General features: G+C 36.5%; 1 protein-coding gene across 4 annotated transcripts in view; it reads right to left on the reverse strand.

Annotated features, from left to right (window-relative positions):
* Nucleotides 1-27,753, reverse strand: part of TOGARAM1 (TOG array regulator of axonemal microtubules 1) — an 81,206-nt gene that overhangs the window by 12,737 nt on the left and 40,716 nt on the right. For 3 of the 4 annotated variants that reach the window (XM_082735233.1, XM_082735232.1, XM_082735231.1), the window contains 9 exons: nt 26,629-26,727; nt 25,229-25,404; nt 24,364-24,517; nt 13,774-13,927; nt 8,790-8,895; nt 7,751-7,986; nt 6,994-7,152; nt 3,695-3,821; nt 2,196-2,314 (listed from right to left, as the gene is read on the reverse strand). In XM_082735233.1, the coding sequence (XP_082591359.1) occupies nt 2,196-2,314; nt 3,695-3,821; nt 6,994-7,152; nt 7,751-7,986; nt 8,790-8,895; nt 13,774-13,927; nt 24,364-24,517; nt 25,229-25,404; nt 26,629-26,727 (1,330 nt within the window). Of the gene's footprint in view, nt 1-2,195; nt 2,315-3,694; nt 3,822-6,694; nt 6,803-6,993; nt 7,153-7,750; nt 7,987-8,789; nt 8,896-13,773; nt 13,928-24,363; nt 24,518-25,228; nt 25,405-26,628; nt 26,728-27,753 lie in introns of those variants that run through there. The other variant, XM_082735234.1, reaches the window with a different exon arrangement.

Consider the following 27,753-nt stretch of genomic DNA (forward strand, 5'->3'; position numbering starts at 1 on the left):
TGATATTAATAAAATAAAGGATAAAAACCATATGAACCTCTCAATAGATGCAGAAAAGGCATTTGACAAAGAACAGCATCCATTTATGATAAAAACCCTCAAGAAAGTAGGCTTATAGGAAGGTACCTCATCATAACAAAGGCCATACATGAAGAACCCACAGCTAAAATCATCCTCAAGGGGATGAGAGCTTTTTCCTCCATGGTCAGGAACAAGACAGGGATACCCATGCTCACTACTGTTACTTAGCTTGGTACTGGAAATCCTAGCCTCAGCAATCAGACAACAACAACAAAAAAAAGGGATCCAAATAAGCAAGGAAGGGGCACCTGGGTGGCTCAGTCATTAAGCGTCTCCCTTCAGCTCAGGATCCTGGGATTGAGCCCCACATCAGGCTCCCTGCTCAGCTGGAAAGTCTACTTCTCCATCTCCCGTTCCCCCTGCTTGTGTTCCTGCTCTCGCTGTCTCTCGCTCTATCAAATAAGTAAATTAATAAAAATCTTAAAGGATGACAACAACACAAAATCAGCAAGGAAGAAGTCAGACTTTCACTATTTGCAGATGACATGATACTTTATATAGAAAACCCCCAAAAATCCACAAGAAGATGAATTCAGTAAAGATGCAAGATACAAAATCAACATACAGAAATCTGTTGCATTTCTATATACCAATAATGCACAGCAGAAAGAGAAATTAAGAAAACAATCCCAGGGGGTCTGGGTGGCTCAGTGGGTTAAAGCCTCTGCCTTTGGCTCAGGTCATGATCTCAGGGTCCTGGGATCCAGCCACACATCAGGCTCTCAGCTCAGCAGGGAGCCTGCTTCCTCCTCTCTCTCTGCCTGCCTCTCTGCCTACTTGAGATCTCTGTCTGTCAAATAAATAAATAAAGTCTTAAAAAAAAAAAAAAGAAAAGAAAACAATCCTATTTATAATTATACCAAAACCCATGAGATATCTAGGAATAAACCTAACCAAAGAGGTAAAAGATCTATACTCTAAAATCTATAAAACACCTAAGAAAGAAATTAAAGATGACACAAAGAAATGGAAAAGCATTCCATACTCATGGATTAGAAGAACTAAGATTGTTAACATTTCTATACAACCCAAAGCACTTTACACATTTAATGCAAATCCTATCAAAATACCAACAGCATTTATCATAGAGCTAGAACAACTCTAAAATTTGTATGGAACCACAGAAGACCCTGAATAGCCAAAGCAACCTTGAAAAAGAAAAGCAAAGCTGGAAGCATCATGATTCTGGACTTCATGTTATATTACAAAGTTGTAGTGATCAAAACAGTATGGTACTGGCACAAAAACTGACAGATCAATGGAACGTAACAGACCAGAAATGAACCCACAACTATATGGTCAACTAATCTTTGACAAAGCAGGAAAGAATATCCCATAGAAAAAAGATGGTGTCTTCACTATCAGAATTGGAAAAACGACAATAATATGTAAAAGAATGAAATTCAACCACTTTTTTTTTTTTAAGATATTCATTTATTTATTTGGCAGAGAGAGAGAGCACAAGCAGGGCAAGCAGCGGGCAGACGGAAAGAGAGAAGCCCTAAGCGGGGCTTGATCCCAGAACCCTGGGATCATGACCTGAGCAGAAGGCAGACGCTTAACCAACTGAGCTACCCAGACCCCCCTAAAAATATATATATTTTTAAAAATTATATAATCAATCTATTACATGTTAAATAGTGTAAGCAGGTTACATAATTATATACATAATTATATTTCTAATAAATTTAAGAGTAGTCTTTTTCTGGTTGATGCTAGTATGGGTGATCAGTTAATTCTTTTAATGTTTGGATTTCCTAAAGTTGTTTTTTTTTTTCACGAACCATAATTATATATTACTTTTATAATCAAGGGGGAAAAGTAAGGACATAAATGAAAAAATTAATCAGAGTTGTCCAACACAGGCCTAATACTGACAAGTTCAACAACACTGAAGATTTAATAACGTTTAGTGCATGTCAAAGCCAGTTGCTATGAATATATAACTGCCTTATTAAATATAATTACCTCACACTTTCTAAGTACTTACCAACTTTTAAAACTCCATTAAGTTTTGACAAATACCCCTGGGACAGTTCATAAAAACATCCAAATGAGACTACTATCTCTAGGGAGTAATTTCTCTAATGATGTGGACTATCAAATGATCCTACCTTTCAGCTGAATCGAAAGCATCTCTAGAAACAGATGATGACCTTGCATTTCCAACAGTGCCAGTATGAGATCGTCTTCCTTTCGCTGAAGGAGTATCTAGTGGTATCTCTCCTAAGCCCTTTAAGTAATATAAAGAAAGGCAGTGTAATACAAGTCTTAAAACCGGTTAAGTGAAATAATTTATACCATGTATAAGTGAACACATCTTAATAATCAGCTATGCTGATGCCTTAAAGGGTATCAATACATAAAATACCTTCTAATTAGTAGTAAATTAACCAAATATATGATCAACTAATAGGAAATGATATTGGCCAAGTAAAACTGTTTAAATTTTTAAGAATTAATATGCTATATTTTATAACTATGCTTCTTAAACCTTAAAATCTATAGAGAAAATATGAACACATTACATAAATAATGAATTCCTATGCAAAACTAGGGTAAGAATAAGCACTTATATAAGAACTATTTAAAAATACTTGTACTTGAAATGACTCTCAAATACAACCTGCTCAGTTCAGAAAGATAATTCTTTGCATGGTCATTTTAATTATTTCTATATGAATTAAGCTAAAATCTTTAAGATCAATGAGCAGAAAAAGGGACGGCTGGGTGGCTCAGTATGTTAAGCATCTGTCTTCGGTTCGGATTGTGATCCCAGGGTCCTGGGATCAAGTCCTGCATCATGCTCCTTGCTCAGCAGAGAGCCTGCTTCTCCCTTTGCCTGCCATTCCCCTTGCATGTGCTTGCTCGCTCTCTCTCTGACAAATAAAATCTTAAAAAAAGAATAAGCAGAAAAAAATGCTCTAAAATGTATAAAACTGTCCTTTCATAAACGAATCCTTTAACCAATATTAGCAGTGAGGAGTAACATAAATTACCATAGAAAAATTCTACATTATTAAACATATTTTTTTAAAAATGTAAGTGGATTATTTTTTATAAGACACTTTCCGCATTTTATTTTACTTAGTATTTCCTCAATCACTTATTTCAGACATGTCTGAATCCCCATTATCTCTCAGGATTAAATAAGACATGGGGCTTCCCCTCAAAGACCTCCCAATCAATGTTCTGCAGTGTGATAGGAACTCTAACAGTGGAATAGGCAAGGTAAATAAAGCAGGGACCAAGCATGACGAACATCACTAACCTTACCCTATAATAACAAAAAACTCAGGTTAAAGAAATTAAGTGATGTACCTAACACTATTTAGTTGGCTAATTCTCAAACCCAAGTCTTGAATCAAATCCAAGTCTTGTAACTCCAATAAACCTCATTATATTCTACCAAATATCAAACTTCTGTTCAATAAACTCTTACTGACACTATGAATATCTACTGCAACTTGTACAACTGCAGTTGTTGAAACGCTACTGTAGCTATATACTGAACGGTTAACAGAGAAATAATCAAAGAAGCAATTACTTCTACCTTTAGTTTCCTGGTACCTTGCTTTTAAAGATGTTTACAAATTAAACTTTATCCACATACCTTTTGCCGTAAGCTCTTAACAGATTCCTTAATATATGGCAAATCTTTGGATGGGATATACTTTTCAAGCATTTTATCAAAGTTGGGATGACACATCATTAGGAAAAGCATCTTTCGACCATAGTACCTATAGACATTTGAGAAACATACAAATAATTATATATACCTTAACAAACTCAGTTTCTATCCTTAGATGCAATTTTTTTTTTCAACAGAAAAAAAAACTGTCAATATCAAGATTGTCATTCCCCCTTTTTTTTTTTTTTAATATTTTATTTATTTATTTGACAGATCACAAGTAGGCAGAGAGGCAGGCAGAGGGAGAGAGACAGGCTCCCCGCTGAGCAGATTGCCCAATGCAGGGCTCCATCCCAGGACCCTGGGATCATGACCTGAGCCGAAGACAGAGGCTTTAACCTACTGGGCCACCCAGGCACCCCTGTCATTCCTATTTTAAACAAGTCACTGAAATGTAGTTATACTATCTGAGTTGGAGTATAGCATTCTCCTTGCCCTCACTTTAAAAAAAGACATAGCTTCAAATCTTCAGATCTCTTCAGAACCAAATGTTTGAGTTTTGTTTTTCAGACACTCTTGGGTCCATATCAAGGCTGGTATTTGGCAGAACTTGAGTTAGGAGAAGTCTCTCTTTATCCTGGGCTCCTTGCTCACTGGGCAAGAGGTTGCTGCTGAGAGGTGTTCTGACCTAAGTCAACCTTCCCTAGGTTTTGTATTTCCTATATTTCTTACCCTCGCTCTTTTTTTCCCCCTGCCAAAACTTACCTGGTTCCCATTCTTCGAAAACCTATTCTCTGCTACCTAAAACATACCCAAAGTCAGTTGAAAATCATGGATGATATATAATGAATGTGTAATGCTCTCCAAATTATATTTTTTTAATGGTAGTATATAAGTTCAAAATTAATTCTTTTTAAAAGAAATAATTCTTTTTAGGATAAAACCTTAAGCCAAGATATCATTCTGATAGCAGAACCACAGATATCATAAAAATGGGTATTGAAGATATTTTTGGATAGAGGGTTCATATAGTACCTTATAATTATACCATATTATTATTCTTCAAAGAAGCATGGCCCTAAAATCAATTATAATTATGCTTTCTCCTACAACTTGGAATATGTGGACTAGGAAGAACAAGAGAAGGTAAGTCGTGGGGGGCAGGGAGAAAATACAGAATGATCTCAGGTATCAACCAGGCCCCTTCGATTTTAACAAAATTATAGAAAGAGGTAGTATCAGAAAATTACTCTTCTTTCCTCAGAATCAAAATAAGGTTACACCTTGATAAGTAGTTCATAGTCAGTTACAGTTTCAAAGATGATTATAACTTTTAGCCCAGAACATTAAGGGTTGTAGGTCCATCACAGGCCCTAATGATATGAGAATGGCTAAAACAAGCAAACAAGCAATAGGACACTAAATGTGAGAAATAGTAAAACTGAAAGCTGTAAACATTTTATAATTTTAAAACTTCAAATAAGGAATCAGGAAATGAAAAAAAAAAAAGAAATCAAGAAATGACAAAATGGATTAGAAGAATTACCATGTCATTAAGCAAAGGTTAAGATGTACACAGAACTACCACTGCAAATCTTTTTTTGTCCTAACTAGTTTATTATGATCCAAAGCCTCCTAAATTGTTTTGAACTTTACTGTGGTATACATAACTTCCAAAATGGCTCCCCAAAGATGTCCTGCTTTAATACCTGCAATTTGTAAATATGAGATATAACTTCCAGGATTATGTTATGCTATGTTATATTATATGGCAGAGTTGACTCTAGGATACAGAGATTTTTTGGGTAGACCTAATCTAATCATACTCATCCTTAAAATCAGAGAGCTTTCTATGGCTGGTAGCAGAAGAGAAAATCAGAAACCTTCTAAGCATAAGGGGGATTCAACATACTGTTGCTGGCTTCTAAGCACAAGGGGGACAGGTGAGCTTAAGGAGCTGAGAGAGGACCCTGGCTGACAACCAGCAAAAAAACAGAGACCTAAGTCCTATACTACAAGGAACTAAATTTGGCCAACAACCAAAATAATTTGGAAGCAGATTCTTCTATAGAACTTCTAGATAAAGAGCTTAGCATTATTATCATCTTGATTTCAACCCTGGGAGACCCCAAGCAGAGAAAGCAGTTGAGCCATGTAAGACTTCTAAGTTAAAGAACAATAATCTAAAAAAGTCTGTCCTGCCTTAAACCACTAGGTTTGTGGTAATTTGTTACACAGCATTAGAAAGTGAATACATTAACTTTCAATATTAGTTTCTGATATAATGATTTCCATAAGACTAACTCCAGTTACCTAAAGTTACAGATATCTTTGTCTTTAAACATTAATAATTTTATATCCTTCTTTACTTTAGTCTCTATGAACTCAGGACTGTCCCTCCCACTTTTAATCTAGCTTCATATTTAACTGCCATAAATTTTTAGGTTTTGTATGGGACATTATCAATCACCTTAGTCCCACCTTCCTAATTTTACAAACGAGGAAAGCTAGGTTAATAGACAAAAGTAATTTGTTTAAGGGCAAAAGATGTTTGGCATTAGGAATTGAACCTAGACTCCTGACTATATCCAAAATTTCTGCGACCAGTAGAATGAGGGACACCCACCTGGGTCAGTTAGAGCAGCATGTGACTCTTGCTCTTGGGTTTGTGAGTTTGAGCCCCACACTAGGCACAGAATTAACGTAAAAAAAAAAAACTCCATGTTACCAATACAATAAGGTACCATCTACATCTTAATTATTTCATTTTTCTCTGACTGTTCTTAACCTTCACAGAATTGTTTTACAAGTACAACAATCAGAAATTTATGGGATTTTCTAAGTGTAGCTATCTCATGTTTCAGGAGACAATATGTTAAGAATTTCGCTTCCTGTGTTTCATGTGCACATATATCCTTGAGTTCACCTGATTGCTTGGAAAATACATCATTTCCCCTAAATGCATTACCTTACATTTGCCCATAATGAAGTTCTTCTGCCACTTTTCTGAACTCATATAGTCTTGTGCCGTTTTCATGCAGTTCATCCCTGTGACATGGCATCTCACTACCCAGAAGTATGTAGTGTCATCTGTAAATTTGGAGAATTCACTGTGCACTCCCTCAAGATCATTTACAAATTGGTTAAATAAGTCCACCCCCAGCACCAAATCCTGGGGACCCCACTTTTCCATTTAGAAAAAATGTTTATTCTTTTTTAACCTGCCTACTTTTAAGCCCTTATCCTAACAGATTAAGCAAATATCATTAGCATCTATTCACCTGGTTTCTTGTGAACTGTCCTGAGCAAACTTAGCAGCAGCTGGTAATATGCGGTCAGCCATATCCTTTGTTCCAGATAAAATACGCTCTGGTTCCATAAATTCCACCACATCTGTTAAATGCTGGGCTGTACATCTTCTTACTGCAATGTGTAAATGACTACAAGAAAACATGATCAATTGAAACAAATTTGATGTATGAACTATTTACCAAAGATATACCTTTAAAGTTAAATGATTAAACTACTCTTAACCCTCAACAATCATCCCTGAATGCTAAAATGACAAATTAAATTAGTTATCCATTCTCAAAAAGTTAAAAACAAAACTCATAATCACTGACATTTATTTAGTTCCAGATCTATGAATAGAAGTAAAATTATTAGAATAATAGTATTATTATTCCTTATATGCTCTGTACCTAATATGAGGTTTATCACATAGGATTTATTTGTTTTTTGACTGAAATAATACTGAAGTTTGCTTGTGTTTTTCTTATATCCCAGACTGCAAACAACTGCATTTTTAGGTTTGTTTTTTTTTTTAAGATTTTATTCATTCCTTTGGCAGAGAGAGAAAGACAGTGAGAAAGGGAATACAAGCAGTGGGAGTAGGAGAGGGAGAAGCAGGCTTCCCACTGAGCAGGGAGCCTGATGCAGGGCCTGAGGCAGCCCGAAGGCAGACGCTTAACGACTAAGCCAGCCAGGTACCCGTGCATTTTTAGTTTAAGGACATATCAAGATTATTTTGAATATTACCTTTGTCCTCCATTGATAAGAGAAACAATTGCACGTGCAGGTGTTACATTACTGACCATAGCTCTCAATGCTTTGTCAACATCTTCTCTTATAAATGTATTTGATTCTCCAGCTTTGTGCAACAAAACTTTTACTGTGGTATCTAGTTCTTGATCCATGTTCTTTTTCAGGTAAGTGAAAAGATCACTTAAACAGACCACTGCAGCACGAGAAACTCCAGACCGTAAATTTTTCACCTAAAAAAAATTTCCAAAATGTACATTTTGCTGATATTCTGAAAGAAAATCAGTAATAATGACTTTGAAACCAAACTTACTATTAAAGTAACATGCTTTAATACATACTATCTTACGTCCTAAAAATTAACATTAATGAAAAATTTTTTAAAGTTTAAAAGTAAGGTATGAGCGACTTTTTTTTTTTTTTAAGTAAAATCTATCCTCAACCTGGGGCTCGAACTCATGACCCTGAGATCAAGAGTTGGATGCTCTCCTGACTGAGCCAGCCAGAAGCCCCAAACAGGATCTACTTATAACTACATATAAGCCTACTTTAATCACTTAGTATAGACTATTCTTTCTTTTTCTCCCCCCTCCCCCCAGAGAGAGAACAAAGAGGTGGGGAGGGGCAGAAAGAAAGAGAGAAAGAGAATCTTAATCAAGCTCATCCCTCAGTATGGAGCCCCATGTGGGCCTCAGTCTCACAACTCCGAGATCGTGACCCAAGCCGAAATCAGGAGCTGGAATCTCAACTAACTGAGCCACCCAGACGCCCCTAGTACAGAGGTATTTTTTATTTTTATTTATTTATTTATTTATTTATTTTTTTAAAGATAGGAGGAAGCAGGCTCCCTGCTGAGCAGAGAGCCCGATGCGGGACTCGATCCCAGGACCCTGAGATCATGACCTGAGCCGAAGGCAGCGGCTTAACCCACTGAGCCACCCAGGCGCCCCCAGAGGTATTTTTTAAATAAATAAATGTGGCATATGTATTCTTTGTTATCCAAACAATCCTTAACTCAGCTGGAAAATAAGTTTACCTCTTGAATTACTGCAAAATTTGTTTCATGCAGCTTTGTGTTCAATATTTCAGAATGAAAAGCAGCTAAGCACCTAATAAAATTCAGTCCTTCAATTTTCTTCTCCCTATAAAAGAAAGAAATGGCAAATCACTTATTAAATGGGTCTCAACTGGAACAGAATCTCAGATGTCTTAATTTGTGTTCATGAAATACTGCCAATGAGATCTTATTTTTCCATTCACTTAGGAATTTCAAATTAAAAAAAATATGTAAAGTTTTATTTGCTCCAATAGTTCTCTTTCATGATGCAAAAGATCTTTTAAGAGCTAAAATCACGAATGACAGTCATACTAAGTTCATGTTTTGTAAATAAAAAGGAATATTTCATCCCTAGTGATAAGAATGACATATTCTTGGGCACCTGGGTGGCTCAGTGGGTTAAGCCGCTGCCTTCGGCTCAGGTCATGATCTCAGGGTCCTGGGATCGAGTCCCGCATCGGGCTCTCTGCTCAGCAGGGAGCCTGTTTCCTCCTCTCTCTCTCTCTCTGCCTGCCTCTCTGCCTACTTGTGATCTCTCTCTGTCAAATAAATAAATAAAATCTTAAAAAAAAAAAAAGAATGACATATTCTTTACAGAAAACAGAGGAAAAGGAATGGCAAACAAAAGGTAAGGGAAGCAATAAAACAAAAATGGAAGGAGAAAAGAAACTACCTTATTGGAAAATATATAATCCAGTGACAGAACACCAGTAACAGATAGTTCTGTAATTTGTATTTTTCTTTCATTAGCTGACCTAATGAGCCAGCTGAAGGGTAGGTGGATACTAACAAGAGAGTGGGATTCAAGTGAGATTTAGATATAACATTTCTAAATTGATGATTTTCATCTTATAGGTTTGAAAAATGTAAGCCAAAATGAGTTTCCTTAGTAATATTTAACATTTCCTTAGGTAATATTGATGGCAGACATTTTTTTAAGCATTTAAATTCCTTGAATGAATTATGGAAAACTCAGAGACACGAAAAAACCCAAGAATCCAAGGCAACAAAAGGAAACCTATTTAAATAGCTGTCTAGTTCAAAATTCTCATTTTTTGAATAAACATCAAACAGTTTACAATTAATTTAAATGCAGAAACAATCCAATTCTATATATACAAATAACAGATAGTACAGTCAAGAGAGAGGGGAGGCAGGAAAAGAAATTAAGAAAAAGTGGCTAAAATTTTTTCCGAATTTGATCCAAACAATAAACTCTCAGATCTAAAAACAAACCCCAAACCCCAAAGATCTAAAAACAAACCCCAAACAGGATAAAATAAAAGTACAACATGGAATATCAAAGTCAAATTGCTAAAAGCAGAGTTAAAATGTAAGGTCAGGTAGCAATATTAAAAATAAAGCAGTATAAGAAGATGAGGAAAAGAGCACTATTTTAGTTAAAATCCTGAAAGAGGGCTTTTCCTAGAGATGACATTTGACAGATACCTGCATGAAGTAAAAAAGAAGTCGCTGGAAGAATGTTTAACAAGTTAAGTACAAAGGTCTTGAAACATAAATGAGCTTGGGTGTTCAGGAAATAGCCAGGTGGCTAGAGTGGACAAACAAGGCACAGCATCCCCCTGGTAGGGGATGAGGGTACAGAAAGAGGCGAGGGACAGAAAATGAAGGACTTTGTAAGCTATGAAAAAGTTAATCCCCCCCCCCCGGTTTTCTAAGGGGCCACTGGAGGGTTTTATGAGGGGGAATCCCATGTTCTGATTTACTTTCTTAGATCCATGGGTTGCTTCTAAGAGTGCTAGTTTCAAGACATTTAGAGATTTTCCAGGTATCGGTTCCTAACTTCTAATTTAATTCCACTATAGTCAGAGAACAAAATTTGTACAATCCGAATCCTTTTAAATTACTTATTCTATGTTCCAAAATATTTTTCTTGGTAAATGTTCCTTATGGACTCAAAAATAATGTAAAGTCTGTTATTTTAGGTGGATTATTCTATAAATGCCAATTAGGTCAATCATGTCATTCAAGCCTTCTATATCCTCATTGATTTTCTTTCTTCTAGTTCTATTAATTAATGAGAGATGGTTGTTGAAGTTCCAACTATAATTGTGGATTTATTTATTTCTTCTTGCAGTTCTACCAGTTTCTGCTTAATGTATTCTGAAGTTCTGTTATATGACAAATAAAATCAGGATCACCTGATAAATTAACCTTTTTATCATTATCATTATAGAATGGCCCTTTTTATTTCTAATGTGAAATACAAAATTCTAAGATGGCACCCATGATTCCTGTACCGTGGTATATACCACCTGATAATACCCTCCCTTTTAGTGTGAATGTAAGGGGTTATTATTTCCCTCACTCTTGTTACATTATATAGCAAAAGGTTTGCAGGTCCTCCTACAGCTGATTCTCTGTTCATGTCTTTCTTCTAGTTTCTTCAACACATGGAATAGAATTATAACTATAGCTATAATGTCCTTATCTACTAATTCTATTTATCTGTATCATGTTTGGATTAGTTTCAATAGTTACCTTTTTTGCTTCCCATTATGGATTGTATTTCCCTGCTGCTTTGCATGCCTGGTAATTTTTTATTGGATGTCAGTCATTATTCATCTTATCTGAGATATTTCTGTATTCCAAAATTATTTTTGACCTTTGCTCTGGGATAGAGTTAGGTATTTGATAAGTGTGATCCTTTTAGGCCATGCTTTTATGCTTTGTTGGGCTGGGCCAAATCAGTCCTTAGCCTAAGGTTTATTTTTCCACACTAGGAAGCAAAACTCTTCTGAGTTTTATACTTGATGGCCTGTGAATTATGAGGTTTACCACTGTGCTGATGGGAAAAAAAAGTATTCAGGGATTGTTTCCTGTAATTTCATTCTAGCTCTGGCTTCAGGTAATTTATTTACATTTATGGCCAGACTAATATTCAGCTAAACATTTGAGAAGAATTCTCTGAAGGTCTCCAGAGTTCTTTGTGAAGCTCCATCCTCTCTGACACTCTGCCTTGCAAACTCTAGTTATCCTGGCATCCCCAAACACCCAGCTCCATTTCCATCTCTGCTGGTATTTACATAGAATTCTCTTCTTTGAGCTATAACCTGGAAACCGTGCAGGAAGTTAAGTCAGGGCAATTACAGAGTTCACCTTATTTGTTTCCTGTCTCTCAAGTATCACTAATTTACACTGCCTAGTGAGGAATATTTTGAAAACCACTGTTTCATATATTTTGTATGATTTCTTTAGTTCTTTCAGATGTATAGGCAAATCTTATGCCTGTTAACCCACGCTGGCAGGAAGTAGGAAATCAAGAGTTCTGTTTTGGTATATTAAATTTAAAATGTCAGTAAGCATCAAAGTGAAAATGTCAAACAGGCAGATGGATTTTAAATTTAGAGGTCAAGAAGATACCCGGAATCAAGACATACATTCAGCTGAACGTAATCATTTAGAAAAGGGGTTGGCAAACTATGATTCACAGACTAAATCTGGACCCATCAGAATTTTTTATAAGTAAAGTTTACTGGAATATAGCTATACATGTTTGTTTTCATACTAAGGCTGCTTTTATTATTACTTTTTAAAGATTTTATTTATTTATTTGACAGAGAGATCACAAGTAGGCAGAGGCAGGCAGAGAGAGAGGAGGAAGCAGGCTCCCTGCTGAGCAGAGAGCCCGATGCGGGACTCGATCCCAGGACCCTGAGATCATGATCTGAGCCGAAGGCAGCGGCTTAACCCACTGAGCCACCCAGGCGCCCCCTAAGGCTGCTTTTACATGACAACTGCAAAGTGGGGGAGTTGTGATAAAGATATTTGGCCTGCAAAGCCTAAAATATTTACTATCTGGCTCTTTACAGAAAATGACTGCCAGCCTGGATCTATGGAATAAATGTAGGTTGAGAATGCTTCAAGAATGGAGCATTTTGAAGTCAAATAAAAAAAAGGAGTAAGAACATACTAAAACAAGAAAATAACCAAGAAACTCTTGATTTTTCAATGGTAAAATCAGAAAGAAGGGAGTGTCGACTGTGTCAAATGTTGCTAAAAGGGTAAGATGACCACTAAAAATAACCAATGTAGATTCAGCAAGATGACAACTTTCATGGTTTTAGTGATGTGGTTGTCACGGCAGGGAGGATTGAGAGCCAATTAAAGGCTGAGAAGAGAATATGAGGTGAAAAAGTAGACAATGAGTCAGCCTTTTCAAGGACCTGGCTAAAAAAGGGAAATAAAAGAAATATGAAGATGTGCAGTTTAGGGAGGTTTTTTAAAAAACAGGGGATATTATAGCACATTTTAATATTGATGAATATGGTCTAGTAGAAGTAAAACTGAGGATATGGAGGATGGGAATGGAGAGATACTGAAGGAGTAGGGAAGGAAATGGAACAAGTACAGCCAGTATATGCTCCAGGTGGGCTGGGCTACGTGGCTGCTGCAGCTATGCCGGTAATAGATAAGTATTTTCAGGATTGTTATAGGATGGATTTCACAGAGAAACACTTGGGGAAAAGGTGAGATTTGTATTTTAGTACCAAAAGGTTTACGTAATCCATAATAAAGCTAAACTCTATCTTTACATATAAGTTATAACTGGTAGTAAACAGTGCTATTAGGACAGGAGTTCAGTTACATTAGTAAGCTGAAAAAAAAACTCAGACTAAGAAGTATAATAATTATTTCTGTGACTATTTTAATAGGCAATGTTTCAAAGTTTTTAATAAAAATTTTTTAGGAAACTTCTGGAACTCAGCTTAGTTTTATTTTATTTTATTTATTTATTTTTAAAATATTTTATTTATTTATTTGACAGAGAGAGAGATCACAAGTAGGCAGAGAGGCAGGCTCCCCGCTGAGCAGAGAGCCCAATGTGGGGCTTGATCCCAGGACCCTGAGATCACGACCCCAGCCGAAGGGAGTGGCTCAACCCACTGAGCCACCCAGGTGCCCCCTCAGCTTAGTTTTAAAGTAAGGATGGTGAACTTACCAATCCTCGTCAGCTAAAAGCCTAAGAGCTTCTGTCAGTGCTATTTCTGGTTTGGAAAATGGCCGTAGTTCCGATGTATCCATTATTTCAGGACTATGGGTGACAGATGACATCCTTTCTTTATACTGTGGAATGCCTCCAGGAGAAGCTTCACCTAAAATAAAAAGAACATTAAATTTCTAATACCTGGATACCAAAGCTATTTAAAACTTTATTTTTTTAATATACAAAATTACTTAATTATATCAAATATAAATATATAAGTGGTTTTTCAGTCATGAGTCATATAATAAAGTCGAGCTTTAAGAAGCTAAAAATCAGGGACGTCTGGGTGGCTCAGTTGGTTGGACAACTGCCTTTGGCTCAGGTCATGATCTCGGAATCCCAGGATCGAGTCCCGCATCGGGCTCCCAGCTCCACAGGGAGTCTGCTTCTCTCTCTGCCCTTCTTCTCACTCATGCTCTCTCTCACTGTCTCTCTCTCAAATAAATAAATAAAATCTTTAAGAAAAATTAAAAGAAAACTAAAAATCAGTAAGAAGTATATGATCCCATTTTATAAAAACATATGGAGGGGCGCCTGGGTGGCTCAGTGGGTTAAGCCGCTGCCTTTGGCTCAGGTCATGATCCCAGGATCCTGGGATTGAGGCCGGCATCAGGCTCTCTGCTCAGCAGGGAGCCTGCTTCCTCCTCTCTCTCTGCCTGCTTGTGATCTCTCCCTGTCAAAAAAATAAATAAAATCTTTAAAAAAAAATGTGGATATATGCCTGTTTTACTATACAAATGACAACTGAAAATGCAGCTTCATAGTAAATAATTCTTTTCAAAAAAAAAGATTTTACTTCTTCTAGATGGAGAGAATGCACGCACAAAAGCACATGCTGGGGGAGGAGTAGAGAGAGAGAGACACAAGCAAACTCAGTGTTGAGTGTGGAGCAAGCCTGGGGGCTGAATCTCAGGACACAGAGATCATGACCTGAGCTGAAACCACATGAGATACTTAACCTACTGAACTACCCAGGACTCCCTGTATAAAGAATTCCAGCTGAATTCCAAAAATACAAATGTTCTGCTACCCAATAGAATTAATGGTCTATTACAAATCCTAAGACCATGTGTGGTAATAAGAACAATATTTTTTCCATAATCATTTACCAACCATTTTCCAGATGTAAGGTATTGCCCTGATGTCAGGAATACAAATCATCATAGAGTGCTCAGGGTAATGCCCTGGGGGCACTGAATAATACAAGATACCTGCAGTGGAAGTATTAGAAAGGAAAAGATCAAAAAGATCCAATAAAATGTGTATTTGTATTTCTTAAAAAGATTTTATTTATGTATTTATTTGAGAGACAGTGGACATGCGTACAAAAGCTTGGGGAGGGGGGTGGGTGGGTTGGTGGCAGGGAGAAGGAAAGGGAAAGAATCTCAAATTCCGCACAGAGCCCTCAATGCAGGTCATGATATCAGGGCCTGAGCCAAAATAAAGAGTAGAACACTTAATCAACTAAGCCACCCAAGTGACCCTACACTGGCTTTTTTTAAATGGGTAAGGATGCATTAGTTATATTATGTTAAGAGTTTTGTTTTTTTTTTTTTTAATATTATTTATTTATTTACTTGGGGGTAGGGGAGAGAGAATAAAAGGGTGAGGCAGACTCCCTGCTGTGGAGAGAGCCTGAGATGGGGCTCAATTCCAAGGCCCTGAGATCATGACCTGAGCTGAAGACAGACCCTTAACTGAGAGCCCCACCCAGGCACCCACAAGATATTTTTAAAAAGGTAATATTAAACACTAGAAAATGACTATCATAAACATATTTATCAACTTGTCCTATTTACTATTATCTATACTTCTTTCCCTGCTGTAACAGTAACAGAGTATTTTTACAGCTTAGGTAAGAAGTTTTGTGGGGTTTTATCCCCTTAGATTTTATGACATTAATAAATAGTGAAATTATTTGAGAATGTTAGCAAATAGGCTTAAACTTAAATAGGCTTAAACACAAATGCCTATATTTAACTGGTTCTTAGGGACATGTTTAACCAGTAATTTTACAGGTCAACATCTGTTATCAGTCACACTCAACAATTATTAGTGATGAGAAGACAGCATTTTAAAATGTTTTCTTAAAAAAAAAAAGTTTTCTATATTTCTTGCATTTTAAAAGAAATACAAACTAGGAACAATCAGTCATTTAGTTCAACTATCTTTTATATGTATCTTTGAGAGATGTTAAGGATGGTGACCAAGATCACATTTATATATTTATTTTTTCTGTACTTTTTGGTTTTTTTTGTGGATACCTAGACTTCACACCCAACGTAAATTTCAAAATGTTTGCAATAGTTCAGTTTATTCCTTACTAACATTAAACAATAATAAAAAAAGCAATAAGCAATAATTTGGGGGGTTTTTTTTGCAGATTTTATTTATTTATTCAAAAGAGAGAGAGAACACAGAAGCAGGGGTAGCAGCAGGCAGAGGGAGATGCTGACTCCCTACCAAGCAGACAGCCCAATGTGGGACTCGATCCCAGGATCCTGGGATCAGGGAGACCTGAGCCAAACCAACTGAGGCCTAACCAACTGAGCCTGCCGGGTTCCCAATAAGCAATATTTCTTAATGTTTATGATAGTATATGAGATTTTTTTATTTCAATCTCTGATTTTCCCAAGTTTCTACTACACCTAAGATCTATTTAATATTTTTATTTATTTTTAACTTTTTAAAAATAAGCGAGGATGATTTTTGTGAACTTTTTTTTCCCCATGCATTCATATTTTTTATAACTTTTAAAACATATTTTCTTTTTATTTTACTTTTTTCCATATTTGGTAAACTTCACTTGGAATACTGAAGGGTCCAAGATATGTAATTTTTTTTTTTCAAATATCAAGCAGTTTGTTCTTTATTTTATTTTTTAAAATTATTTTTTATTATGTTCAATTAGCCAGCATATAGTGCATCAGTAGTTTTTGATGTAGTGTTCAAAGATTCATCAGTTGCATATAACACCCAGTGCTCATCACCACATGTGCCCTCCTTAATATCCATCACTTCATTACCACATCCCCTCCCAGCCTTCTGTAACCCTGTAGTTTGGTTCCTGGAGTCCAGAGTCTCTTATGCTTTGTCTCCCTCTCCGATTTCTTCCCATTCAGTTTTCCCTCCCTTGCCCTGTGGTCTTCCACGCTAGTCCTTATGTTCCATGTATGAGTGAAACCATATGTTAATTGTCTTTCTCTGCTTGACTTATTTCACATAGCATGATCCACCTCCAGTTCCATCCATGTCAGTGCAATTGGTGGGTATTCATCCTTTCTGATAGCTGAGGAATATTCCACTGTATATATGAACCACATCTTCCTTATCCATTCATCTACTGAAGGGCATCTTGGCTCCTTCTACATGGCTATTATGAACATTGCTGCTCTGAACACTGGGGTGCCTGTGCCCCTTCTTTTCAACATCTATAACTTCGGGGTAAATACCCAACAGTGCAATTTTTGGGTTGTAGGGTAGCTCTACTTTTAGTGTCTTGATGAACCTCCATACTGTTTTTCCAGAGTGGCTGTACCAGCTTGCATTCCCACTAACAGTGTAAGAAGGTTCCGTCTTCTCCACATTCTTGCCAACACTTGTTGCTTCCGATCTTGTTAATTTTTGCCATTCTAACATGTGTAAAGTGGTATTTCATTGTGGTTTTGATTTGTATTTCCTTGATAGCTAGTGATATTGAATATTTTTTCATGTGTCTGTTAGCCACCTGTATGACTTCTTTGAAGAAGTGTTTATGTCTTCTGTCCATTTTTTGATGTGATTATCTTTTTTTTTAAAGGTTTTATTTATTTATTTATTTATTTATTTATTTAAGAGAGAGACAGTGAGAGAGAGCATGAGCAAGGAGGTCAGAGAGAGAAGCAGACTCCCTGTGGAGCTGGGAGCCCGATGTGGGACTCGATCCCAGGACTCCAGGATCATGACCCGAGCCGAAGGCAGTCGTCAAACCAACTGAGCCACCCAGGCGTCCCTGATTATCTGTTTTTTGAGTACTGAGTTTGAGGAGTTCTTTATAGATCTTGGATAATAGCGCTTTGTCTGTAGTGTCATTTGCAAATATCTTCTCCCATTTCATGGGTTGCTTCTTGGTTTTGTTGACTGTTCCTTTTGCTGTGCAAAAGCTTTTGATCTTGATGAAGCCCCCAAAGTTCATTTTTGCTTTTGTTTCCCTTGCCTTTAGAGACATGCCTTGAAAGAGGTTGCTACGGCCCAGGTCGAAGAGGTTACTGCCTATGTTCTCTAGGATTTTGATGGATTCCTGTCTCACATTGAGGTCTTTCATCCATTTTGAGATTATTTTGGGGTATGGTGTAAGAGAATGGTCCAGTTTCATTTTTCTGCATGTGGCTGTCCAATTTGCCCAACACCATTTATTGAAGAGACCATCTTGGTTCCATTGGATATTCTTTCCTGCTTTGTTGAAGTTTAGTTGACCATAGAGTTGAGGGTCCATTTCTGAGCTCTCTATTCTGTTCCACTGATTTATGTGTCTGTTTCTCTGTCAATACCGTACTATCTTGATGATCACTGCTTTGTAATAGAGCTTGAAGTCAGGCATTGTGATGCCCCAAGCTTTGGTTTCTTTTTCAACAATCCCCTGGCAATTTCGGGTCTTTCCTGGTTCCATACAAATTTTAGGATTGTTTGTTCCAGCTCTGTAATAGTATTTTGAAAGGTATTTCACTGAAGTGTAGATTGTTCTGGGAAGCAACACATTTTCACAATGTTTCTTCTTCCATATCCATGCACATGGAATGTTTTTCCGTCTCTTTGTGTATTCCTCAGTTTCTTTTCATGAGTCTTCTATAGTTTCTGGAGTACAGATTCTTTGTATCTTTGATTAGGTTTATTCCTAGGTATCTTACAATTTTTGGTGCTATTTTAAATGGAATAGATTCCTTAATTTCTCTTTTTTTCAGTCACATTGTTAGTATATAGAAATGCAACTTATTTCTGTGCACTGTGTGAGTTCTAGAAATTTTGGGTTGGAGTCTTTTCGGTTTTCCACATAAAGTATATTTCATCTGCAAAGAGAAGAGAGTTTGACTTCCTCTTTGCCAATCTGAATGCCTTTTCTTTTTGTTGTCAGATTGCTGAGGCTAGGACTTCTAGTACTATGCCGAACAAAAGTGGTGAGAATGGGCATTCCTGTCATGTTCCTGACCTTAAGGTAAAAGCTCTGTTTTTCCCCTCGAGAATGAAACTTGCTGTGTACTATTTATAGATGGCTTTTATGATATTGAGGAATATTCCTTCTGTCCCTATATTTTGAAGAGTCTTAATCAGGAAAGGATGATGTATTTTGTCAAGTGCTTTTTCTGCATCAATTAAAGGGTCATATGTTTCTTTTTTTTTTTTTTAAGATTTTATTTATTTATTTGACAGACAGAGATCACAAGTAGGCAGAGAGGCAGGCAGGAAGAGAGAGAGAGAGAGAGAGAGAGAGAGAGAGAGAGAGAGGAGGAAGCAGGCCCCCTGCTGTGCAGAGAGCTCGATATGAAGTTTGATCCCAGGACCCTGGATCATGACCTGAGCAGAAGGCAGAGACTTTAACCCACTGAGCCACTCAGACACCCGGATCACATTTTTCTTGTCTCTTTTGTTAATGTAATCTATCACATTGATTGATTTGCAAATATATTATTTCTTTTTTATAGAAAATTTCCCTGGGAAGCCATCTAGCCCTGAACTCTTGTTTTTTTAGGAGGTTTTTGATTACTGTTTCAGTCTCATTACTGGTTATTGGTCTAGTCTGATTATCTCTTTCTTCCTGTTTCAGTCCTGGTAGTTTATAAGTTTCCAGGAAGGCACCATTTTTTTCAGTTTGCTTACTCTGTTGGCATATAGTTGCTTTATTTCTAATAATTATTTTCTAATAATTGTTTCTATTCTAATAATTGTTTCTATTTCCTCGGTATTAGTTGTGATCTCTTCCCTTTCTTTCATGATTTTATTGATTTGGATCCTTTACCTTCTCTTTTGGATATATCTGGCCAGAGATTTATCAATTAATTCTTTCTAAGAACCAGCTTCTAGTTTTATTGATCTGTTCTACTGCTCTTTCGGTTTCTATTTCATTGACTTCTGCTCTAATCTTTATTATTTCTCTTCTCTTGCTTGGTTTCTGTTTGATTTGCTGTTCTTTCTCCAGCTCCTTTAGGTATAAGGTTAGCTTGAGCATTTGGATTTTTCTGCTTTCTTGAGAGAAGCTTGGATGGCTATGTATTTCCCCCTTAGGACAACCTTTGCAGTATCCCAAAGATTTTGGACCAATGTGTTTTCATTTTCATTAGTTTCCATGAATTTTTAAAATTCTTCTTTAATTTCCTGGTTGACCCAATCATTCTTTAGCAGGATGTTCTTTAATCTCCAAATGTTTGAATTCCTTCCAATATTTTTTTCTTGTGATTGAGTTCTAGTTTCAAAGCACTGTGGTCTGATAAAATTCAGGGAATAATCTCAGTCTTTTGATATCGTCTGAGACCTGATTTGTGACCCAGTATGTGGTCTATTCTGGTGAATGTTCCATGTGCACTCGAGAAAAATGAATATTTTGTTGTTTTAGGGTAAAATGTTCCATATATATCTACAAAGACCATCTGGTCCAAAGTGTCATTCAAAGCTCTTATTTCTTTGTTGAGCAGCTTAGATGATCTGTCCACTGCTGAGAGGGGAGTGTTAAGGTCTCCTACTATTAATTTATTATTATTAATATGATTCTTTATTTTGGTTAATAGATGGTCTCTGTAGTTGGCTGCTCCCATGTTTGGGGGGGCAGAGATATTTAAAATTGTTAGATTTTCTTGTTGGATAGACCCTTTAAGTATGATATAGTGTCTCTCTACATCTCTTATTACAGTCTTTGGTTTAAAATCTAATTTATCTGGAATGAGAATTGCTACCCCAGCTTTCTTTCGAGGTCTGTTGGCATGACGAATGGTTCTCCATCCCCTCATTTCCAATCTGGAGATGTCTTAGGTTCAAAATGAGTCTCTTAAAACAGCATATGGATGGGTCCTTTTTATCCAATCTGAAACCCTGTGCCATTTCATGGGAGCATGAGGCCATTCAAGTTGAAGGTAACTATTGAGATATATGCATTTAATGCCATCACATTGCCTTTAAAGTCCCTGTTTCCCCTAACTACTCTCAGGATAGCTTCCTTGGCTCTAAGATATGCAAGTTTCACTATTATATGCCAGGGTGTTGGTCTATTTTTTTTTGATGTTGGGAGGGGTTCTCTCTGCCTCTTAGACATGAATGCTTGTTTCCTTCCCCAGATCAGGGAAGTTCTCAGCTGTGACTTGTTCAAATATACTTTCTAGTCCTCTCTCTCTCCAACCAGTTAGGAATCCCAATAATTCAGAGTCTGTTCTCATGGGCTTCCAAATGCCTGTCCCTATCCTCCTCGGCTTCCTTCCTTTCTATCAGCTTCTCTTCTAGATCACTAATCCATTCTTCTGCCTCATTTACCCTGGCTGTTAGTGTATCCAGTTTAGACTGCATTTCATTCATAGCAATTTTGAAGTTCAGCCTGATTAGATCTCATTTCTGCCCTTAGAGATTCTATATTGTTGCTAGTGCTTTTCTCAAGCCTTGCTATTGACTTCATAATTGCTACCCTGAAGTGTATCTCTAACATCTTGCTTATATCAATATCCATTAGATTTGTGGCAGAGGACATTGTCTCTGATTCTTTTCTTTGTTGCAGAGTTCCTCCTCCTAGTCATTCTGTTGAGGGACATGGTTGAGGGAATGTACCGAGTCCAAAATATCAACTATAACCCAAAGAAAATACACATTAAGAAAAAGTGTGTAAACCTGGTGATTCACAGACCTGTACCCCTGGGGATAAAAATATATGTTTATAAAAAATAAAAAGTTAAAAAAAAAAAAAAAGTATATGACAAGAGAAAAAATATATATATTCAAATAAAGGAAGAACCTCGTCAAAAAAAAAAAAAGAAAAAATCCAAAGCAGTTGAAAGCTACCACAGATACACCATCAAAGCCAAGATGATCCAAAACAATTAAAAAAAAAAAAAGAGAGAGAGAGAGAGACAAAAGAAAATAAAAAAGGGAGAAAGGACAGAGATTATAATCTCTCAGGGTGGACAAGTATCTGCTTGTTCCTGCTTGATTTTTGGTCTCTGTGTTAGAAAAAACTATATTCCAAAATTGCAAAGAAATCAGAACTTACATATATAGCAAGATAAAATTGAATAGAGTGAAAAATGGACTATAATGGGGTGTAAATATATAAAACATATATGTGAAAAAGAAAATAAAAGTTAAGAAGTGACTTAAAAACATAGGCTGGGAAATACGAATCTATTTGAAATGGGAGCAGGGTTAAAAAAAAAAAAAGAATAAGAGAAACTAAAAGAGAAATATAAAATTTTAGCTTGAAGTATAAGCCAGTCGTGAGGAAACACCAGGAGCTTCCAATATTATTTTCCCCTGGTGCTGAGTTTTACAGTTCTGTAGGAAATAAGCTTAAGCTTATTCACCTGTTCTTCCATTCTGTCTTCTGGAGGAGGGGCCTGTTGCTCAGCTTCCCAGGTGTCTTTGCCTGGGTGGAGTTGCCCCAAACCTTGTCAGAGAGGGCGCCTGGGTGGCTCAGTGGGTTAAGCCGCTGCCTTTGGCTCGGGTCATGATCTCAGTGTCCTGGGATCGAGTCCCGCATCGGGCTCTCTGCTCAGCGGGGAGCCTGCTTCCTCCTCTCTCTCTCTCTGCCTGCCTCTCTGCCTACTTGTGATCTCTCTCTGTCAAATGAATAAATAAAATCTTTAAAAAAAAAAAAACAAAACTTTGTCAGAGAGATGGGCTTAATGTGAGCTGGTTGGCTGAGCTGCTTTAATTTCCTGGTGTCTTTCCACTTCTCTTTAGAGGGACAGACCGAATAAGGCTGTGCAGAAATCTCCAGCTGAAAGCCGCAATGTCACAGTCCACTCCTCTCAAAAGATCCTCCAGGTCAATCTGTCTCCCCTTCTGCATGTATCAAACTCCACAGACTTGTGCATCTTCTCAGTGACATCTTCTCAGTGACGGGCCAGTTGCCTTGATTCTCAAATGTCTTTGCCCCACCCAGAATTGTTCTGCCCTTGCCTAGGTCCAGGCTAAGTAATCCCGCTCAGGTTTGCTCTATGTTGTTTTTGTTCCCTGAAGGCTTTCTGCACAGCTTTCGAGGATGAGAATGAACATGTTGACCTCCCCAAATCTGGCCCTAGAGCCAAAAGCTCAGAGCCCCATTCCTCTGTGAGCCCTCAGAGAAAAGCAGTCAATCACTCCTATCACCTAGCTCTCTAGCCACACTCTGTGCTCACTGGCCTGTGACCAAGCATTTGTATCTCAGGTGCCCAACCCTATGTGGAGTCTCCAAACCCAACAGGCTCTTGTGGCGTGCTCCCACACCACTCCCCCTGGGGAATGAAAGAAGGCTCTCCCCCAGTTCAGCCGCCTGTTGGACCCCTGCTCGAACAGGATCTGACTGTGCCTTGGTTCACCGTTTATGGCAACCCCAAGGTGAGAGACCACTCCTGGGCTCACTGATTGCAGCTGGCTTCCCTGCTCCGATACATGGGAACTCTGCCACACTCAGGCACCCCTGGTCTTCCTGTGACCCTGAGGATCTTGAGACCACACTGTCCCAGCAAGGGTTCAACCTCCCACTTAGCTTCCTGAGTCCTATTTAATATTTTCAAAAACAGCAAAGGAAACATGAAAGCTATTCTTGGCCAGGTATAAGAGCTAGTAAATACTGAATGGTAGACTGAATAAGTGATAAATACAATGATTTTTTAAAATCCTGATCTGATTTAAACTAACTTCACAATCTCATTTAACCCCAGCTATAAAATGGGACACAACTTCTTAGTGAAGCAGGAATATTTGCAGAGAGCACAGAAGAGACCTTTGAGATAATTTGGATGTTTTTAGGGACAGAAAACTAAGGCATTTTTCCAGGTCAGAATGTTAATTAAAAGGCAGGCCTGATAATTATGAAGCCAGGTCTATCTACTGATTCCTACTAGCTTTAGTGCTCTTTTCATCACAAATGCACTTAACCATATGTGGTCTCTTAAGCTTAACCAGCATTTGTGACATTATTCTTTACATTTAAACAAATTACTTACCGGAATCTGAAAACACTAAAGATGGTGACCTTTTTATTTTTATTTTTATTTTTTATTTATTTATTTTTTTTGATGGTGACCTTTTTAAAGAGGTCCTTCCTTTCAATGGAGGGCTGAAGGAAATATTTTCTAAAGGGGAACTCTTATTTTTTGATATTCCCACCTCATCTCCAAAAATATGTAAGTCTAGAAGGGAGAAAAATAGTCATTCAACTTCTTTCTTTATGAGAAATAATATTTATTATAATAGTTAGAAGGCTACTGGGTCTTACAAATTTCAATGTTATGGTTCAACATATTCCATTATTAGCCGTCCGTTAAACCACAGGTACACTAGCTTTAGAATAGTATCAGCTGAAAAACACACCAAAAGTTAAATTCCACTTACTTTCAGACGTCTTCTTCTCAGTTCCTGTAGTTTTCATTCGCTCCCAGGAATTCTGTTCCTTCTTTTCACAATCTTTAATGTCAAAAAGTTCTTTTTCCTCTTTTCTCTTTTGTCTCATCTTGTCATAAGTAGATTTTGAAATAGAAATTTTAATCTGAATTAAAAAGTTGAAATATCTGTAAGTATTCAGGGAGTTTGTTATTTAACATAGCTATCTTCATCTCTGGCAACTACATAGAGACATTAAGTGTCTACATATAAAAAAGTAAGTTATATATATTTTTAGTCCTTATTTTAGGAATTCTAAAATTGACTAGCGGGGTGTCTGGGTGGCTCAGTGGGTTAAACCTCTGCCTTTGGCTGAGGTCATGATCTCAGGTCCTGGGATAGAGCCCTTCATCGGGCTCTCTGCTCAGCAGGGATCCTGCTTCCCTTCCTCTCTCTCTGCCTGCCTCTGTGCCTGCTTGTGATCTCTGTCAAATAAATAAATAAAATCTTAAAATAAAATAAAATTGAATAGAATTACATGATGCTAACATCATAACTGAATTTGTACCTGAGGACACCAGTCTGTTACTCCTCGAGTGTCCTAGAAAATTGTTGAGTATGTAAATACACACACACACACAAACATAAAGTACATGTATAGTTTAAAGTATACTAGATACTTTATACCAGAATGAGAATATTTTTGCTGGAAAGAAAAATAATCCATTATTTAAATGATTAAGGATCAGAAATTTCAATTATCCTGGGATTTTAAAAATTTTAATCAAAACACCTTCATCACCCCAAATCTGATGAACACAGCACAATTAAATAATATAGGCTTGAGTTTATCCTAATAATCGGCAAATAATCTTACATCCTTTTCATTCTCAATATCAACATATGATGGAATATTTTGCTGGACTGCTCTTCCATAAATCCCTGATGGTGGTTCAATGTTTTGTTTAGTTGAAAATGCATCTCCATTTTCCACAGAAGATATCACTGATTGGCTGCAGGCTGCTGGTGCTGAATTTGGACTTCCAAATACACCTGAAATTAACCCACCATCAAATTGCCATTAAGTATTTATGTGATCACACTCTAATAACAAAGTTAAAGACAAGCTCTTGACTTTAAGAAATAAACAATATAGTTAGTAAGAAAAACATGTCAAATAATAATAAATATAAAAATAAATCCCCTAACAGGATAATCATACAGGTATCACTAGACATTTCACAATATTAATTGAGAACTGCATATTGTAATAACGAGTTTAAATGAAGGAAAGGTTGATATGATGTGTGTTTAAGATGATTTCAGTGCAAGGATTTGAGCTGGAATTAGAAGACACAATGAATTTGGGCAGGTAAATGAAGGAGGAGGAAGGGCATCCTATAAGATGGTAATGCTTAGAAGAAGAGCTGAACAAGTATAAAGCATGTAAATGAAGTGAATAACTCAGTTTGGTTAAGAACAAGGTAGAAGAATAACAGAAACTAAGTTTGCAAGGGTAGGTTGGAGCCAATCTGAGAAGGGCCTCAAATTAACTTAATGATACTCTACCAAGCAAACAATTAGGAAAGCTTTCTAAGTATTTCATCCTATTTCACGGTATTTATTAAAAATAAAATGTCGATCATCAATGTCTATCATCACATTCTACCTTTTTGATTAAAAAAGAAACTAACTGAGATGTGTTAATTAACTTGATGGGGGAATCCTTTCACAATGTATATGGATATTAAATAATCACTTACAGTTTTATTTGTCAATTATACCTCAATAAAGTTGAAAAAAAAAAGAGTTTTAAAGAATATTTGCAAATATATTGTTCAAAGGTCCTCTAATCCTCCAAAAATATGTAACAGGGGTTAATTCTGATTTGTCTATACTCTGTATGGAAAATAATGAAATTATATTAAATACTAAGCTGATAAATTATAATTAAGGACTATTATTTGAACTTAAACTGTGATAAAGCTGTCTTAGCTATCCTAAAAATGTCTTAGAAGTCCCTAAGCTGCAGCTGTTACATAAAGTATCTCTCTGAAAATTACTCACATGAATTTACTTAGTTTTGTTAGAAGACAGAAATCTAAAATTAAGTAATCACTTCTAATTTTTTCAATTTAATAATTTCTTAAAAAGAAAGTTCTAATAAAAAAAGTTCTGATCAACACTTGAATCACATTCTTCTTTGTTCTTTAATGATATCCCCTGCTTATGTGTGGAGAACACATACAATTAACAAGCTAAATAACTTGGAAATACCTTTTCCAACAACAACTACTGAGTCTTCTGGTAAGGTATTTGTGGATATGAAGTCAAAACTGGGAATTTGCTGTAAATTTGATGATGACCCTGTAAATGCTAAAGAAACAAACAAAAAACCCCACATTTTAATATTGTTGTTATATAGTATTTTAGGATATTATAACATGGTCCTTTAAAACAGAAAATTTTATTTCATACATGGATTTTATAATTTATTTATCCACACTTATTTATTAATTCAATAAATATTTGAAATTAGAATACCTTGTTTGACTAGGCAGTAGAGAGAAAAGAGACCTTCCTTCCCCTAAGGACTATATACATGGCAGAGTTAAGAATGGGAAGATATACAAGAAAATAATCACAGCATGAAAAATGAGCAACAAAAGGTAACCATGAAGGAAAGCCTCTGACTTCTAAAAACAGCCAAGTAAATCTCTCAGCAATCTGTAATTTTCTAGGTTAACTTTCACCTCAGTGTGCGATTATTTGTTTAATTATTCTACTACTCTGTAAGCTCTATGGAGATAGGACCCATGTCTGGTTTCAATTATGCTTTTCCAGAGCCTCTTAGTAGGGCATATAGTAGGTTTTCAATAAATATATGTTAGATGAACGTTATAAGACAGAAAAAATGAAAAGCAAAGTATAATTAATTTGGGGTCTACAAACAGATACCTCAGGGTAGACTCAAAAGGTGTTAAGTGACAAAGGAAAGCAAATTTCAGTAAATGCAACAATTTGTTCAAAATCTGTCCATAAAGTGTATACATAGTCTGTCAAGAAATGACTGAATAATTAGACAAATCTCAAGAGGAAACATATAAAGAACACGTTATCCTTAAGTAGTTTAACTTCATTTATCAGGCTGATATAACTAGTCATTTTTTACACTACTAGTCATTTTTTACTTTTACTTTTTACACTACATTTTCTTGTAAACAAAACACTGAAAGAAATGTTGCTCACTGGGTCTCAACTGTAAAATATAAAGAAAAAATAAGCTTAAAAGACTCTTGACACATAAGCTAATCTTATTTAACCTTTTTGTTACCTCTATCTCATTCATCCAAATAGTGAAAGAGAAAACACTAACTCATAAAAGCTAGTTTGCTAAGCATT

The sequence above is a fragment of the Mustela nivalis genome (genome assembly GCF_964662115.1).
Source record: "Mustela nivalis genome assembly, chromosome: 6".
Lineage (NCBI taxonomy): Eukaryota > Metazoa > Chordata > Mammalia > Carnivora > Mustelidae > Mustela > Mustela nivalis.